Source organism: Pygoscelis adeliae, unplaced genomic scaffold (assembly GCF_000699105.1).
Source record: "Pygoscelis adeliae isolate BGI_AS28 unplaced genomic scaffold, ASM69910v1 Scaffold172, whole genome shotgun sequence".
NCBI classification, from domain to species: domain Eukaryota; kingdom Metazoa; phylum Chordata; class Aves; order Sphenisciformes; family Spheniscidae; genus Pygoscelis; species Pygoscelis adeliae.
In genome coordinates this window covers 7743330-7762114 of record NW_008824338.1, presented here as the reverse complement: position 1 = coordinate 7762114, position 18785 = coordinate 7743330, and the positions used below count along the sequence as shown (strand labels likewise).

The 18785-nt window shown below is 37.7% G+C and overlaps 1 protein-coding gene across 4 annotated transcripts in view; it reads left to right on the top strand.

Moving 5' to 3' along the window:
• The window catches only part of ZDHHC14 (zinc finger, DHHC-type containing 14), a 116343-nt gene extending 100129 nt beyond the window's left edge, over positions 1–16214 (top strand). For 2 of the 4 annotated variants that reach the window (XM_009319125.1, XM_009319124.1), the window contains exons 7-9: positions 1220–1329; positions 5043–5145; positions 14993–16214. In XM_009319125.1, coding sequence (XP_009317400.1) covers positions 1220–1329; positions 5043–5145; positions 14993–15349 — 570 coding nt within the window. In that variant the 3' untranslated portion in view covers positions 15350–16214. Of the gene's footprint in view, positions 1–1219; positions 1330–5042; positions 5146–14947 lie in introns of all 4 variants that reach the window. The other 2 variants (XM_009319123.1, XM_009319122.1) reach the window with 1 other exon arrangement.
• Positions 16215–18785: the final 2571 nt, after the last annotated feature.

Here is an 18785-nt window from a genome sequence, read left to right as displayed (position 1 = left end):
TTTCCATTGTTTTGGTGTGAAATTGTGTTTAACTGTGTGTGGAGGCCTCATGTGTCCTCCCCTAAGTAAAAGGAGAAATACAAAATGAATGAAAGGAGAAAATAAAAATAGCTAGGTAGCTAATGGTATAGAAAGCTTGTTGGAATTTAGCAAGTAATCTAACAAATTACTGGAAGCTTAAAATTATTTTATTGTAATTTTCTGTTGTACTTTTTTCCATAGGTATCTGGCAAATATAAAAGTAGCATCTTTGGGTCTGTTAGACACATGTTTTGTTATTGCTTAAGGTCACAGTTAAAATTCTAAATTTTACAATAAATGCTAGTCAACCAGAAAAAACTTACCAAGCAGGCTCAGAATGAATTGTGCCTCAGCATCAAGTATCCAAGCAAGTAGCCTGACTTTGAAGAAATCTACCTCATTAGTAAGACAGATGAGATACTCTGGTATTCCTCAGTTAATAGGTTTAGGCCAACATTGTCTCTCTAGATGGACCCAGCATGCTTCCACTATCCCCCCTTCCCTCAAATAAATGTCTCTTTTGGATTGTTGAAAGTCAGATAGCAGGGAACTGCAGCAGTGTAACATGTCTGAATTTCAAGTAAACTGCTCAGTAATTTCACTTAAAGCATACATTTCCAGTTGAATACAATAAGACATTTTACTCAGGCTCTCAAGTATCTCACAAACAGAAAAGCAAGACTAGCTAAAAGAAAACGTAATATGTGCTAAAAGGTAGTCATGACTGCAGTTGCTTCATAATATTTTAGAGCCATTTGTGAACTTTAGAGAAGATAATGTTGTGTGGTATTGCACAGCTTGAGAACTGACCCAAGAGTATGGAAAAGAAGTGCTCTATTGCTGGCTTTAATGGTATGTTGCAATTGAACCTCTTCTGTAGAACATGCCATAATATTTGTAAAATTAAGCTTAGACCATTATGTTTAGATGCTGAAATTCCTACTGTGAGTATATTGATCCTTTGAGATTTTGGATTGTCTAAACCTATGGAGGTGAACCATGTGCTTGCTTCTAAGATTTTAGGGTCCAGTCTTTCATAATAGCCCAAAGCTCTAAGCTGTTTGGAAAGTGTGATCATGGGTTTTCTCTGGTCTGCCTCTGATTTAAGTAGCATGTTGCTGCTTTGGTAACCCTTAATTTGTCTCAGCCATTTTCTGTATTGTATTATATGTGATGCATATTGTTCATATCTCTTCAGATTAAAGGATCATGGTCAAATAAAAGAGGTAAAGAAAACTATAATCCATACAGTTATGGCAACATCTTTACTAATTGCTGTGCTGCACTCTGTGGGCCCCTTTCTCCAAGGTAAGAGTATCAAAAGTATTGTTAGTATAAATGAACCCACATGATTATTGATTAAAAAAATATTATTTCTGATTGCTTGAGTTTACTCAACAAAAATAGTTTTGTTTTACTGTCCATTAGAAGCTTTAATTAAGTTTTTCTTCAGTAGTAAAGAGATAAGTTGGTGAATTGTGGGTAAACTGAGTGATCAGATCCTGTAAAATATATTTAAGGTTGACATCTGAAATAAAAATGAACTTGCTTATCTGTTGTTTGAACTTTTGCCAATGCAGTTAATAGCTTCTAGCAGTAAAAGATTTCTAGTGGTTAGCAGTTGCACCATGGGCAGTTTGAAAGTTTATTAAACTCTTACATATCTAACAAATGTGATGTGTTTAGGAGAGTTTAGGAACCTTAATTCTACAACTAGCTTGATAATAATTCATTTTTGTCTTTTCACTCTGAACTGTTTTGTTTAAATAGACAGTAAATTTTCTTTATTTATACTACTGTTAACATATATACATTACACTGAATTTGGTGGTCTTACACCAGAGCAATTCCAGAAAAAGCTTAATGGATTAATTTTTGCTGCATACATTTTCACTTTTGAAATCCAAAATATTTGTATATTCAAGGTTGCAGATGGTTTTTCAGCTTGAACAAAATATAATACAGAGCTGAGACTAGAGAAATAAAACTGGCAGCTGGAAAGACTTAATTCTTTTCTTATTCCAGTGCTCAGTGGTTAGAACAACAGAGGCCCAGCTCCTCTATAGAGAGTGGCTGACATCTTGTAGATTATTTTTGTGGCATACCTATCAGTTGAAGCTGTTTTGCTTTGTCTGGAATTATGTAGTTATGAATCTGAACTATCGAGAAGAAAGAAAGTAAATGACTTTATAGTCCAGTGGCTAAGGTGTTTCATTGGAAGTGGGATTTCTGTCGTTGCTATTATGAATATCAGAGGTGGTTCTTCTATGCGCAGCCGAAGGTCAACAGGAGAGACTGACATCTTTTCCTAAGGAGGAGACAGTTGAGTTAAGATTTCCACATACTGGGTTAACACGGTAACCCCTGTGATGAGAAAGAGTAATCCTGTCTCTGCTTCCTGCCTATATGAACGGTGCCTGGAGCCAACCCTTTAATTCTGCCACTTTGCTTTTCCTAAAAGCATGTGACATAAAAACTCTATGCCATGCTTCAAAATCTTTTGTTTGACTCTAGGTGGAAATCTTTATTAAAACTACATAATGTTTCCCAGTATCTGAAATAACATCTTAGGCTGATACAAGTAGCAGCACACAATTAGCCCAGACTGGCATCGGCTCCTGTGTTTTAACAGAGTTTGTACATAATTCTCCTAAATTCCATGTAGCAACGTAACTTATTTAGATGCCAAAGTATTTGTAGAGTTTCTGCAGGGAGATATTTTGTGACCAATGGTAAAAATTTACTGACTGTAAAATGTAAATGATAACCTTGCTTTTTTTGACTTTTAATCTCAGCTGTGTCCCAAGGCACGAAATGTTAGTTTTTTCTTTAAATTCTGGTAAAGTGGTTTAGCAGCAATTACAGCTTAAAATTCAAAATGTTCAAGTGCCTTTGAGAATGGAACGCAGATCAAGAGAGGATCTGTAAATAATCCAAACTTTTCTCACTTCTGTTAAAGATCATGTTTCTCATTTTTACACCTATGCTAGGAAGTTCAGAATGCATTTTACATGTCCTCAACAGTAACTTTGAAATCTTAATTTGATCCATAGCTGTCAGCATAGGTCTAACTAGTATTCTGATATAATAAATTATATAACTTTTTTAAGCCTCTGGTTTTTGAAGGAGTTCTTTCCACATGGCAGGTTGTAATCTCAGGTGGAGTTCTCAGTGTTTGAATGTACATAAAAACCTGTTCTGCAGACCTTCACAAGGAGAGCTTAAACCGGTCTCCAAGTGGTGGAAACCTCATTGACTTCTGAGAGGGGAAATGCCTTAGATTTTTCTAGCCATCCTGTTCTTATCTTTTAAAATTAAAGCCATCTTGACCCTTAGTGAATTCAGAGGTCCCATAAATCAGCAAATAAAACCAGTTCTGTGCTGTCTTTAGCTCTCAGGTGTTTTAAGGCATTCCCGTTATTATGTCTTAGTAACTGGAACTATAAACCCTCCACTTAAAGTTTGATATCCTGTGGTAAAATTTTGTATTTTTCCAGATGGGAAGTAACATTGTTCAGGTCACAGGGAAAAAAACATTTTGGCCTATGATTAAAAATATACGGAACTATAATTGAAAGCTACATGTAATTTAAAAAAAAAAAAACTTTGAATGAATTGAAGCATAAAGAGTTGAAAAGTTTTTGGGTTTTTTTTTGTATGGAAGCGATATGAGCTAATACACATGTAGAATACAGTACTTTGGTCTGTACATTCAGCTTTTTATGAGTATCAACTATGTCGTGGTTTAACCTCAGCCAGCAACTAAGCCCCACACAGCCGCTCGCTCACTCCCCCCCGGTGGGATGGGGGAGAGAATCGGAAGGGTAAAAGTGAGAAAACTCGTGGGTTGAGATAAAGACAGTTTAATAGGGAAAGCAAAAGCTGCGCACGCAAGCAAAGCAAAACAAGGAATTCATTCACTACTTCCCATCGGCAGGCAGGTGTTCTGCCACCCCCAGGAAAGCAGGAGTAACAGTTACTTGGGAAGACAAACGCCATCACTCCAAACGTCCCCCCCTTCCTTCTTCTTCCCCCAGCTTTATATACTGAGCATGACGTCACACGGTATGGAATATCCCTGTGGCCAGTTTGGGTCAGCTGTCCTGGCTGTGCCCCCTCCCAGCTTCTGGTGCCCCTCCAGCCTTCTCAGTCCGTAGAGCATGGGAAGCTGAAAAGTCCTTGACTAGTGTAAACACTACCTAGCAACAACTAAAACATCGGTGTGTTATCAACATTGTTCTCACCCTAAATCCAAAGCACAGCACTGTACCAGCTACTAGGAAGGAAATTAACTCTATCCCTGCCAAAACCAGGACAAACTACCAGAACCTAAGTGAGGTTTATTGTTCTCAAATTGAGAGTAAAATTGTATGTGGAACTTTAGCAAAATCTTTAGCTAGGTCAGATTATTCCATTCTATTTATTTTTTTATAATCTTATGTAGATTTTTACTTATTTTTATTAATTTCTCCACAAAACATTTTCTTAGATGGAAATAAGAAATTTTGAGTGCATCATTTTGGTAAGAATAGTGGAGCACTATAAGCAGTGTTAAGTAGCTGTCATGAAACACCTGGCAAGTAAGTTGTCTGAAAAGTTCCTCTTTCTTTCTTTCTAAACTTTGTGGTTAAGTAGCTTTGATTTAGAGGTGTGGAAACTGATAACAAAAGAACCTTCAAATTAGATACTGCTTCAAAGTGCACTAGTGAGTTTTGTAATTTGTTTTCACACCTGTGGTTTAAAATTCTTGGGTTTTGTGGTATCTGCTGGTAAGCTTCTAAATCTTTTGTCTATGACAAAAATCCAGAAAAGTAGCAGTACATATGACTATGTGGCAGGTAGTATTACAAGGAAACAATTACCTTCCTGATGAGTAGAAATGAAGTCTTGTACTTCAGTTGAATAAAAGGGGACATTTAAAGGTATTGGCGAGGTATTTTTCTCTTTCTTTTTATAGAGAGGAGGTAGTTATTGATCAGAAATATCTCTAACACTTTTTCTTTATTTTGATTATTCTGTAGCTTAATTGACAGAAGAGGATTTATACAACCAGATACACCGCAATTAGCAGGACCATCAAATGGCATTACTATGTATGGGGCCACACAATCGCAGAGCAACATGGTAGGAATCATCCCATAGTGTTGTTCATCAAGATTCCTGTGAATGTTTTCCTTCTCCACTTTCATGTGAACTAATCAAGTAATAACTAACTGGATACAGCTGACACTCTGGGTGGAATGACTTGTTTATTAACAGTAAAGAAAAAAACCCAAGGCTCTTTTTGATGTATGTTTCACACAGTGTAATAGTTAATGCTCATGGATTCTAAAAAAAAAAAAAAAAGAGGCTTTTCTACACTGTTGATTTATTGAATATACTGGCATTTTGACTTGTACTGTTGACACCTGCTATGTTTTGAACTGGAATATTCAAGTATCATGGACTTGCTCTGGTTCATCATTTTCCAGCTTATTGTTACTTTGTATGGCGCTTTCTTCATACTCTGTTTCCTTCTTTGCTTGTACACCGCGGTTTTACATAGACTAATGTGTTTTAAAAAGCAAAGATGAACAAAGAGGAGTTTCTAGGGGAGAAGTGTGTTGAAGAAAGAGCAGGAGGACACTGAACTTCCAATGAACAAAAAATGGCAACTGGATTGTTACAACAAAAGCTTTTAAACATCTTTGAAACTGTGCCAATAGTTTTTACTTTGTTTTTTGCTGGTAGCATTGGCTATTATAATGGAAGATAGGATTTCCAGTGCCAAGAAGAAGAGAATAACTGGAAAGAGACCTTTTTCCAAAGGCAAGCGTCTTACATATGTGCCTATTTCTGAACTGTTATCCACATATCTTCATATTATGTGGGTTCTAAGACTTTGTCAAAGAAGCCATGAGTTATGGACACCCTCCCTCTGCCAAAAAAGAGGAGGCCACAAGGCCTTCTGACATAATTCAGCCTTTCTTTTGAACAAAAGAAGACTCACTATTCCCAGACAGATTAGTTTTAGTGTCACTGATAAACTGGTATAAAAATTCTGCTGTAGTTCCTAAGCTGTTTTTACTTATTATTTTGAGGATTAAATAGAAGATTTGTTAGTCTCCATAATGAGAAAATGTATTAAAGACACAGTATTAACTCTGAATCTTCTGTGAGGTGCAGTTGTGCAGAACAAGGTAATGCTCCATGCAAATTTTACTCAAAAAAAAATGTAATTCTGAAAAGAGAAGAGGGGTGTTAAAAAAAAAAAAAAAAAAAAGGAAAGAGAAAGCAAACCTTAGAAAAATACCCCTGGTCTTTCAGGGATTACCCAAACTTTCTGACTCTGTCAAGACTTCTTATTTGTGAGGATCATTAAACCACAATAAGTCCCTGGCATTAAATTATCTTGACATTATAAGAATTATACTTGCATTGTAAGAAGACACTAGTTATTAATGAGAAAATCTTGTGCCAATTTGATAGAAAATTGACTAAATTTGTCTCTAGAAATGAAGAAATCTGTTATGGTATTACTTTGAGTCAAACAGGTAGCTCTTATGATTTTAGAGTGTAATACCTGTAAATATGCAAATTCTTCAAGGATTTGAACTTCTTATATCCTAGAACATCACACTACTCAAACTGGGAAAGGCTTGGGTTCTTTAACAGTTATCAGAGAGAGTCACTTGGAAATGCGCAGCTTTCATTCCTGAAAATGATCTCTCAGAAAAAGCTTGAAAAATGTAATAGGTCATGTTTAGTATGGAGGAATATCTTTAAGACTGTGATGCCATTTTTCTCAGGGTATTATTCCTGGTCTGTATCCAAGACCAATTGGCTTCTAGTGGCAGCCAGCTATCAGCATTAAAATTTCTCCCTTGAATTTTGTTGCAAACTGTTAAAGACCTGCTCAGTTTCCCAGTCTCTCTAGTACTATTTTCTCTTCCCTGTTTAAAATCTTGCATTCTTTCCCGAGTTGCTTGAAGCAATAAGAAATTATGAATTCATTTCCTGCTGGCAACAATGCAGTGGGACATACCTTTGCCTCTGATTTGTTCTTGTTTCACATTTCCCTTTTTCTGTGTTCGAAGGTCAACGGTTTTGCTCTTCTCAGTAGACTCTGTTCCTACCTTCAGGTTCCCATCTCTCCTATCTCATAAAGCAGCAAACAAAACTGATTTCCCTATTTCACAGTTAAGATCTCAATCTCATCCACATAACAACTTTCTTTTTTTCTACCAAAATTAATTCACCTTACTGCTAGCTTAGTTGTTTTCAGCCATTCTGTTCAGTTACCAGATTTCCTGTTCCAATTTAAATTTCAACAGAAATAATCAAGTAAAACTTCATTCTGTTTAAAGCTTTTTCCCATGAAGTGACCCCTAGTACTTTTCCAGGCTTTACAGTATCTGTTTCTTCCAGCTTTCTTCCCAGTACCCAATTTTAGATTCTTCTGAAGAAGTTTGGGAACAGGAGCGTTGGGAACACCAGCCATTCACTTGTTCTCCACTGAAAAAGACTGCTGAAGCTTCTTGAGTGAAAGGCAGTGGAGTACACTTTATGGCAGAAGCATAACAAGGCATGCAGCATCCTGTTGGGTTTCTTTGGGTTTAGGTTGGGTTTTTTGGGTTTTTTAGAGGAGGAATCTCTGCAAGATTCTCTAGAATCCCTCTTGCTAGAAGTTCAGATGCAAACATCAAAATTTCCTTTGGTGATTGGTGGTTGAAATAACAGACTAGCTCAAGCCCAAGACTTCAGTGGAAGCAAAACAGTAGAAGGAAAGTCTTAGTGGAAGAAAACGTTTCCTTTTTACCTTGTGTCCTCACTGACAAAGGTTAGGCAAAAGAGAGAATATAATTCAGTCTTCCCTTCTGGAAGGTTGCATACCTCTTGGGAAAAAAGGCAGAGGCATAAAATGAAAAACGCTTTCTTGGAGCTGAGGCAGGTGGGCCACAAAGGACTGCCTAGTTTGAAGGGGATGTATCTGGTACTGCAGCTTGTATTGTTATGGTTTCAGATAAGAATGGGCAAAATGAAATTCCTTGACTTAAGAGCATGTATAGGTCATAGTCTTAGTCCATAAATACTTTTTAAATGGAAGAGGCTTAGCCATTTATACATCATCAGAGATAATTACACTGTGTTAACAAGTTTGACTCTTTTGAGTGCAGGAAATAATTTATTAGAAATATGAAGTGTGTTCCAGTACACCTTTATGGTGTGTCTCCCTGGATTTTATTCTAGAATGCATTACATCTTCTTATCTCTACATTGAATCTTATTGTCTAGATGTTATACTACTTAACCCATATAGTGTGCTAAAATGTCTCTCCTGCCCATTGATGTTAAAGGAAGATTTTAATGAGCATCTTCTATCACACTTGTCTTCTCTTATTGCTTCCCTTCCCTCTTTCCTTTCCTTCGCTTCCCTTCCCTCAAATCTTTTACTCAGTGACTTGTGTCTTTCTAAACAGAATTCTTGTGCCTCACCCAACTAGCCTCTGGTCATTCTTTAAATCTCTCTAGGTTGCTTAGTATTATTTTCTGCTTTCATTTATTTTAATACATCTTTTAACATAGCATCATTTTTGCATTTAACCTCAAAATAAATATCAGGCTAAGTTTAAACTTGCCAGACACTTGTTTTCAGTGCAATACATTATCTCTTATTCAGGATGCCATTTTTGGGGCACTATTTTAACAGCTTTTGTGGTAATTTTGCCTTTGAGACTTTGAATATTTCATATAGGAGCTACCCTATTTGTGCCAGAGACTCAGTTTGTCACAATCTCAGCAAGTCAGGGTTGTTGCTATAATCAGTGCTTCATAGACCCATACTATGTAAATTTTTTTTTCTAGATCTTTATAAAAGAGCTTTTTCTCCTGTTCTCTCCTTAGTATCACCCTTATTTTACTAAGAGCTGAAGTTTTATTTACTTTTTTGAAGGCTGGAAGCACATAATGATTTTTTTCCTGGTACATTCCCAGTGTTTTTAATCTCTTTTCAAATATAATTTGAAATTAATCTGGTAAATTCATTATCCAGCTTCTTAATATCCTTATCCAAGTGACAAGCATGGTCACTTGGAGCTAATGATCTGTAGATCTGGTATTTCCAAAGTATTTCCCTATTGCATTTTATTGATGATTATTTTTACAAGCTCTTCATTAGTTTGATTGCCCAAGTATCTCTTCTCATTCTTAAGAATTTTTTTGCATGAAGCACAGTATCTCACCCATCATGAAATCATATTTTTCTCTGTATTTTATTCTTTCTTTCTCTTTCATTTCAAGGTTTATTTTCTTTCTATTCTGAAAGGAGTTCTTATTTCACCATAAACCCATCAGCTACCATTACCTGGATCTGCACTTACATAGTACTTAGCTTTCTCTTAAAAGCCTGAGTTGATTCTTGGGTTTTGATACAGGGTATTTTATTCTTTAGTAAGCCGTTATGAAGAAACACAGAATCCATCTCACTCCATGCACTTTTTTAGAGGCATTAGTTTGCTTTATTTGTACTATGATGTCTCTAAGAATTCTCTAATGCCTTGTGAGTGATAGATTTTACTCCTATCTGCCTCTGTGTCAGGACAGGTTTATTTCTTTGTTTTTAAGAAATTCACTTGTACTCCTGCATTCTAGGCATCTCTTGTTCAGTGCTTAGGTAGTTCCTTGTGTGCCAAATTCCCTTATTTCCAGTTCTCCCTTTCCTTTCCTGGATGCAGATTGTTTAGTTAGTTAGAGTGTTTTCTTACTTATACGTACCTCTGAAAATTACAGGAACCATAACAGTGCATGCGCAACACTTCGTTACCAGTGAGACATGCAGCAAAGTCCTCTCCCAGATGTTCACATCAGTATTTCTAGCACTGATCTGGAAACAGGAATCCAGCTGATCCAGGGATCTTTAACTCTGACCATCCTAGTGTACTTTCTCCTTTGCTTTTCATATTCTCATTATTAGGAGTAAGAATTTCTACCATGACAGTACAAGGATCAGCAAGGATAGGAGCCCCACTTTGCTGGGAGTTTTACGAGTGTGTTTCCTTGTATATTTACTGTCGTACTTCATAAATATAATTTATCATTGCCCAAAATGGAACTTAGGGCTCTTATCAAGCCAACATTACTACAGTCAAGGTTGATAGAGGACTTTCATTAAAGCATTTTACTTCACAGTTAAAATGGGTTAAGGGCACATGCAGTACATCAACTTCAGCATTTTGCTTTGGATTGAGGTATATTTTAGAAGCAATTCTTTTGATTGTGCATATTTACTGCATTTTCGTTCACATCGCAGAGCAGTATCAGAGCACATGAACTAGATTTCCTTCAGAAGATGTGCTCCCAGAATACACCCAACATGCTCTAGCCATTCACGGACATTCAGTCCATAAGAACAGACAGTAGCTAGTCTGAAGTAAGATCCCTGGAACAGGTATAGTTTCCCCTTTGGCTTCAGAAGCATTTCTCTTGATAGATCTCCTAGTGCACTGTACTACTTGCTAGTGGAGCCATTGACTTGGTGGGTTTTGTGGCTCAGTTGTTGCACAGTATCTGCGATACCATGATTTTGAGTGTGAAACCCTACTGCTGTTGGGAACAGTTATACAGCTCCGTCCCTCCACTCTTACCCATCTATTGTATCCGTCTAGTATGGCATTTCAGCATTCTTTCTGTTACTTCATAGCACTGTCATTCAGTGCTGTCAGTCTCCTCCGAACTTTTTGTTGTTTGTACTTTATTCAGAGATGCTGAGATAATTCAACCTTCTTTTCTCCATCTCCTGAGAACTGTAACAATTCTTTAATGTTACCAGTGTTTAGAAAATTTTTAACAAAGTTAATTTTAAATTCAAAGTAAATAATCTCTGGCTTTGGCATTAGAAATGTGAAAAATATATTGACATGTACAACTACTATGTTAACATGTATGTTTTGTGTAGCGTAGAAAAAATCAGATTTTCTTCAGGAAAAAAACAAACAAATATTGTTGCTTAGTTGTTTGTATTTATTATTTGTGAAATAAATGCAGAATTTTAGGTTTTGTCTAATTTGCTTTAATTTGTGCCTTTTGATGTCAAAATAAATAGAGATGTCTAAAATTTCTATGCACACATATAATTGAACTTCTGTACTTATAGAACTTATTAAACTTGTCTTACCTTCAGAATCTGCTGTTCCTCTGAAACAGTGGAAATAGTAAGTGGAAAATAAAATCAGTAGATCAGACATAAGAAGGTACTGGTGGAATAATTTCTACGGTAGATTTTTAGCTATTTAGATTTCAGTACTTGGCTTCCCTTTTGTTACAATCATAGACCTTTTTATTCTATTTGAAATGCTGGCATTGAATAATTGATGTGATTAATAGCTAAGACTTTTGGCCCTAAATTTCATTTAGTTAAGAGTGAAATATGGAATCAAGAAAAAAACACCATGCCAGCCCTATAAACAAATCCGATTTCCTTGTTCAGTTTTGTGTTGGCTGTTTAGACTCAAGAATAGTCTACCTGTATAGTATATGTTGTTTTTATCAGATGTTTTTGAGAGCTTCATTGAACACATCTACCTTTTCTAGTATAAACCCCACTCTAGTCACTTTTGAAAGCTGTTTACAGCCTGTATTTTCCTAAGACATTTCATGTTGATCACTGTTAAATAGAACAAAAAAAAGAAAACCTGAAATGTATCTGAATAAGAGGAGAGGCTTTAGGGAAATGACAGGTGCATGGAAAATTAAGAAGAGATATACAGCACCTGAAAAAGTTTTATAATGCTCTGTTTAATGAGGCTTTATGAGGCTACTTCATCTGTTTGATATTGATTCAGTTGAAATGCACTAGAGTTCGGTAAGAAGAAAATTAATCCACACTATACAATGAGTTCAAGTAAATTACCTTCAGCTAATTTAAAACTGTGTACTTGTATTGCCTGGAACATGTTAATGATTTCCTCTTGAAGATCAGTGCTGAAGCTTCGCTAAAGCAATAAGTCAGCTGCTAACATTATTTGTTTTCAATGTACCCCAGTGGTTATAGGCATTCCTTTGTTATTTAACGTGCTCTTTGGCTGCTGCTTTTCAGACAAGATGGATTTTGTTGGTCTTTTTGAAGTTTGAAAATTCAGTTAACAGATCTTTAAGGTCTGCATAGTAAGGTTGGTTGAAGGGCTATAGTTTAATTGAAATCAATACAGGCTGGGGGATGAAGGGATTGAGAGCAGCCCTGCCGAGAAGGACTTGGGGGTACTGGTGGATGAAAAGCTGGACAGGAGCCAGCAATGTGCGCTCACAGCCCAGAAGGCCAATCGTATCCTGGGCCACATCAAAAGAAGCGTGGCCAGCAGGTCGAGGGAGGTGATTCTGCCCCTCTGCTCTGCTCTGGTGAGACCCCACCTGGAGTACTGCGTCCAGCTCTGGAGCCCGCAGCATAAGACAGACACGGACCTGTTGGAGCGGGTCCAGAAGAGGCCCACGAAAATGATCAGGGGGATGGAACACCTCTCCTATGAGGAAAGGCTGAGAGAGTTGGGGTTGTTCAGCCTGGAGAAGAGAAGGCTTTGGGGAGACCTTACTGCAGCCTCTCAGTACTTAAAGGGGGCTTATAAAAAAGATGGCAGCAAACTTTTTAGCAGGGCCTGTTGCGACAGGACAAGGGGGAATGGCTTTAAACTAAGGGGGGTAGATTTAGACTAGATAGAAGGAAGAAATTTTTTACGCTGAGGGTGGTGAAACACTGGCACAGGTTGCCCAGAGAGGTGGTGGATGCCCCATCCCTGGAAACATTCCAGGTCAGGTTGGCCGGGGCTCTGAGCAACCTGACCTAGTTGAAGATGTCCCTGCCCACGGCAAGGGGGTTGGACTAGGTGACCTTTAGAGGTCCCTTCCAACCCAAACTATTCTATGATTCTATTCTAAATAAGCAGGCGTGAATAACAGTATATTAATCAAGAATGAGTTATTCACACTGAATTACTAATTGAAAGCTTGACTTTAAAAGATGCTGGCAGTTTGCTTGTTAGTAAGGTACTTAGGCAAGGTTTTGGCTTTAAGCCTGTGAGTAATCCCTCTGAAACGATATGGGACCACTTCAGTTGTTTGGCTGGGGCTGTTCATCATTTTGTGGGGGAAAAAATTGCCTGCAACATATATGAACTCAATTTATGTAATAGGAAGTCAGTGCATTTATCTTTCTGAAAGCATAAGTGTTGGAAAATAGATAACTGAGTAAGGTTGGAACTTCTGCCTGTCAAAAAGTAGTTGGTCTGGGAGTCCTAAACCACTTAGACACATTTAAAATACTACCTATCTACTGTGACCAAGTAGTCTGCTTGCACACTTTCTGAATGTAATGTGTGTGCATCCGCTATTAAGCTATGCAGCGGTGGAATTGGAGGACCTGAAAATATCAGAGGAAGCATTCATAATGATGGTTTTCAACATACAGTAAAGGAAGCAAAAGTCTTTCCATGAGTTTCCATTGCTGTAATTTTAGTAGCAATGGTTATGATTGGGAATATCTTGAACAGATACTGGATTTGTAATGTCTTTCAGTAATTTGATATAAATCAAAGAAGTCAGTCATAAAGCAGAATGTATTGCTTTAACAGAATCCTTGAAATAACAACAGTGAATAGGCATGTCTTACCTCTGGATATATTTTTTTATTCTGCTTGCTTGCTTCCAAATTTTCTTTGCTGCATTGGAATTATAGTTCTATTCACTGATTGTAGTGTTTCTCTTGCACAGCAGAACAGTAGTATGGCAAATGAATCTAACAGGATTTTGAAAATCTGCAGATGTTATAACTGATCAGGCTATGAATTATTAAATTAATTCTTGTCCTTGGAAGCTCTCAAAAGTCATGCCAGTTTGTGTTAAAGAAACTTAATTTGGCAGTAGGTCTACTACCTACTTAGCTAGCTGGACGTTATTGAAACACCTACCTGTCTTGTCATCTCAAGGAATGAATGATAATTTTGTATAAACAGTTCTTAGGAATGCTGTAGAGCCAAAAGCATTCCTAGTAATATTCACTGAGCTTGACTGGATTTATATAATGCTGAATTTGGCTTGTTATTGTGAAAGTGCTTGCCAGAAAATTTGGGTTTTGTACCTTGATTCTTCACATTGTCAGGATTAAATTAATCAAGAAACACACTAAAAATCATGAAAGTTGGTATCAAATTAATGCATCTGTGGTGCTGCCTAATTTCTACGCATCCTATAGAGTACTGAGTATAGTGTAGTATATTCTCTAGAGTGTATATATAATGTATTACATTGGGAGGGGGGGAAATTTTTGCTCGTAGAGGCTGTATTGCCAGCTATATCTTTATTAAACCACCTGCATCAAAGGAATTCTTCTGGAAAACTTCTGTAGCACCTTAATTCTGACATGTGAAGACCAATTAAAAAAAGACACTTGCCTAGTGTTTTTGAACTTGGAAAGATGCTTGGATTATGCCTTTGGGCCTCTCTCTGAACTGCTAGCTACTCTAGGGTAAAATGAGTAGTGTGGAAGTGATTCACCTCACCTGGAATCGGGGAGGTTTTGAGGTGCCCGATGCAGTTAGTTACACACGGACTGTGCAGCTAGGCTTTCCAAATGACTTCGAACAAGAATAAGCAAAGCGTTTGAATTACAGTACTCAAAATACTATTTTAGAGGTTACCAAAACCCTTAAGTGAGCACTATAAATGTTTATCATAATTTACTTCGACAGTAATCCAAAGCACTGGCTCAGTTACGCATGCTTTTTTTTTTTCCGGGCAGCATGCAATGGGATTTTTGGGTGGCTAACCATGGAATGATACTAATGGCTTTCTTTTTTCTCTTCACATCCCATTCTTTTCCATATCTTTTTGTCCATATTCTCCCTTTTTTTTCCTCTGTTTTGTTTGCCTTACATGTTTTTGACACCCTTCCGTTCTACAGTGTGACCAAGATCAGTGCATTCAGAGCACTAAATTCGTTTTGCAGGCCGCTGCCACCCCCCTACTACAGAGTGAGCCGAGCATAACAAGTGAAGAGCTACCTTTACCAGGAAAGACTGCTATCAGTGGGCCTTGTGCAACTCTAACTCTAGGGCAACCAACACCACCGTCTTCTATGCCAAATCTCACATCAGATACAGGTTTGACAGACATGCTACCATTAAAAGACGAACATGAAGGTCATCAGTTTCTCACTCCTGAAGAAGCTCCATCACCCCCTGGGATGCTGCCAAGTGGAAGTCCTATTACACACAGCCATACAATGCACGTCCTGAGTCTAGCCAGCCAGGATTCATTGCATGAAGACTCAGTACGTGGTCTCGTGAAGCTTAGCTCAGTTTGAACAGCTTTTTTGAACGTTGCACCATTTCTTGGTGTCTATATAAATCTCTACTTATCACGAATGATACTGCAGTACCACTGTAAGACTTCGTAACATGCCTGTAATGGAAACTTTATCACGTAATGGAGTCTACTAAAAAGACAAGTTATTTTTTCAATGGAGCTATGGCATTTTTTTGACCAGATTGTTAATGGTTGTGCTTTGATGGTGACTGCATTTTATTTTTAAGCAAAACCAGAAATGGTCAATAATCTTGTTTCCTGAAGCTTGGGTACAGCAAGTTGGAATTCAGCCTGTAACAAACGCCATGTACAGTACAAAAGAGAGAGATTCTTGGATGTAAGTGTCACGCTCTGTGTTATATGCTCTTGTAATACACACTTGTTAAGGCTTACCACACTTGTGGCCAGAATGATCTGCACTTACATGTTATGCTACTAATATTTGAGATAGAAAATTACCATTCCATTTGTTAATACACAAAAAAAAAAAAGACTGCAGATACGGATTTGCATGCCACGCTACAGTATGTGTTACAGTGGTGTTGGTATTAAGAAAGTGCTGCTTTTTTATTTGTGACTTTCAAAGTGCTGTTTCATTTAAAGACAGTGCAACAAACAAATTAATGGACTATATTATTTTTTCAATTTATTAAAGTTTATTTTAAATTAATCAGTGGTGCCTAGAAGATGGAGAATTACTGATTTGATCATGTTGCATATCATTTAACCTTCTGTTTAAGTGTTCAGAGTGAGGTATTGTGTTGTGCCATACCACGAGATTCTTCCACTCCCTAATGTGATACAATTACCTGTGGACCTCCAATAAAATGACATCCTCTATTTGTTGGACATGTGTACAGTTATCCTTGCACAGTTTTCCTGGGGAAAGAGGGGGAAATGATGATTTGTTGACACAGTTTGTAAAGATTTGACTGGAATATGTTTACATAATGAAACCAGAGCTATGGAAGAAGAGCTGGTTACAATTAGGATTGCTTCAGCGTCTTTTGTGGTTTTGTTTGAGATCTGTATTTGTTCCCATAAGAAGTCTTCATTTGGAAACAGTAGTTAGCCTCTGCTTGGACTGTAATTCTATGTTCCTTATCATATGGCTAAAGGGTGAGGGTCTTAAGATTCAAGACAAAGACCGACAGCTTAGTGAAGTAATCTTAAATGGTTAACAATAGACTGTAGCTGCCCCTAGCCATCATCCTTCATATTGTCCTTTAATATTTTGAACTGAAATCCTGATTTCATAGAATTCTTCTGTGCTTTTTTTTTTGTTTAAGTAAAGCACAACAAAAAGGTTGAAGAGATTTTTATAATTATTTTTTGTGATAGCTGAAAAGAACATTAGTTAAGCTGAGAGTTTAATAGCTTTAATACTGTATTTACCATGCTTTTCAGGATGTGGAACCTGGATTCTTCTTTGCTCAGGACAAACTAAGTGCAGAATGTGCTTTATTTGATGCTTCTACGGCATGAAAGCGTTCACTAGTTAAGAAACGTAACAGTTCTGGTTTGCTCACCATGGTCATTCACTGACACCAAGCTAAAAATCTTTTTCTTTTTACTTTCGTTGTTGAAATTGAAGACAATCAGCCTGCAGAAAATCAGTCACCCATGCTATTGAAGCTTCAGACAAGATACTGACAAATACCCTACTCCTCTAAGATTTCATAAGCAATCTGTTTCTATAATTGATGATGCTAGCTTTGACCTAATTCAGCGTGTAGAACATAGCAACGCTTTCTGTCTTTAAGTGCCGAAACGGGTCCACCAAAGAACCTCTGGCAGACAAGTCTGTCCCAGCTACTGGAGCCACCCTCCCATCATTTTCCTGAAGCTGGGACAGTTTCGAGTTCTTTCCACCAGCCAAACTGTAGTGACTGACATGTCCCAGTTGGCTGGTCTCCCAATAAGCCCTAAGTGTTGGCACATATTTGTGTGCCCGCTCTTGAAGAGTTAGTGGTGCTCATCATCTTGATTTCATCTTTCCCTGATGTAGCTTCTCATGCATGAAGCCATGAACACCTGCATTAAAGCAGGTAACTGATTGAGGACTGGAGACACTGGTCTTATAGGCCTGAGTAAAGAATCCCAGCTTTGAGTTTGTAGACCAGTGCTTGACTGAACCATTGGCTCATAGGTGGCTGTGGGTAGTTAACTGTGGATGCATTACTCGCTACATAGAAGGACAAGTATTTTTAACGTGGTATCAAAACTTCCCACTTGTAGCAGTAATGATGAGGATCACTATTTTAAGGAAATTGTTCTTTTTAAGTCTCCCTGAAATACCCAAGGGATTTTATGCTTCCAAGAATACCAACTTGTGACAACGTTTGTATGTCATTGCCACTAGGGAGTAGTGCAGAAAGCTGCACATGGGCTCTGTGCACATGATAAAATTGGTGTCAGTTTTAACATGAAACAGAAGGGAGAAGGACAGGATTAGACTCTTTATGCTGGTTTCCATGTGAAACTTGTGCTCATGCTTTTCACCATCATTTTTTAACCTCTTGTTTTGTTTATAACTGAGGTATAAGAATTACCTAACAAAATTGAAACAGATGTGCTACTTAAAACAGATGTGCTTTTTTTTTTTTAGGTTTCATTGGTTGGTTTTGGGTTGGTTTTTTTTTTTAGTTTTTAAGATCAGAGCCTTATTTTTTAACATGCTTATGTTTTTAAGTTTGGCACTTGAGAATAAATTAGATACTTTGAATTTGTCTATCTAGATATTTATATCACCCTTATTTAAGTCTGTTTTCCTTCCCATCTCAGTCTTTTTTAAATGGTGACATCTCTAACCTCCCTGACAAAACTGCCTTGTGAGGACATCTGCTGGAAGATTTCAGAACTAAGTCTGTTAACACATATGGTGTAGTACTTGCAGTCTTTGATTGACAGCAGGCAGTGATTTATAGATTCATAGAATCATTTAGGTTGGATAGGACCTTTAAGATCATCAGGTCCAACCATTAACCTAACACTGCCAAGTCCACCACTAAACCATGTCCCTAAGCACCACATCTACACGTCTTTTAAATACCTCCAGGGATGGTGACTCAACCACTTCCCTGGGCAGCCTGGTCCAATGCTTGACAACCCTCTCGGTGAAGAAATGTTTCCTAATATCCAATCTAAACTTCCCCTGGTGCAACTTGAGGCCTTTTCCTCTTGTCCTGTCACTTGTTACTTGGGAGGAGAGACTGACACCCACCTCGCTACAACCTCCTTTCAGATAGTTGTAGAGAGCGACAAGGTCTCTCCTGAGCCTCCTTTTCTCCAGGCTAAACAACCCCAGTTCCCTCAGCCACTCCTCAGAAGACACGTGCTCTAGACCCTTCACCAGCTTTGTTGCCCTTCTTTGGACGGGCTCCAGCACCTCAATGTCTTTCTTGTAGTGAGGGGCCCAAAACTGAACACAGTAT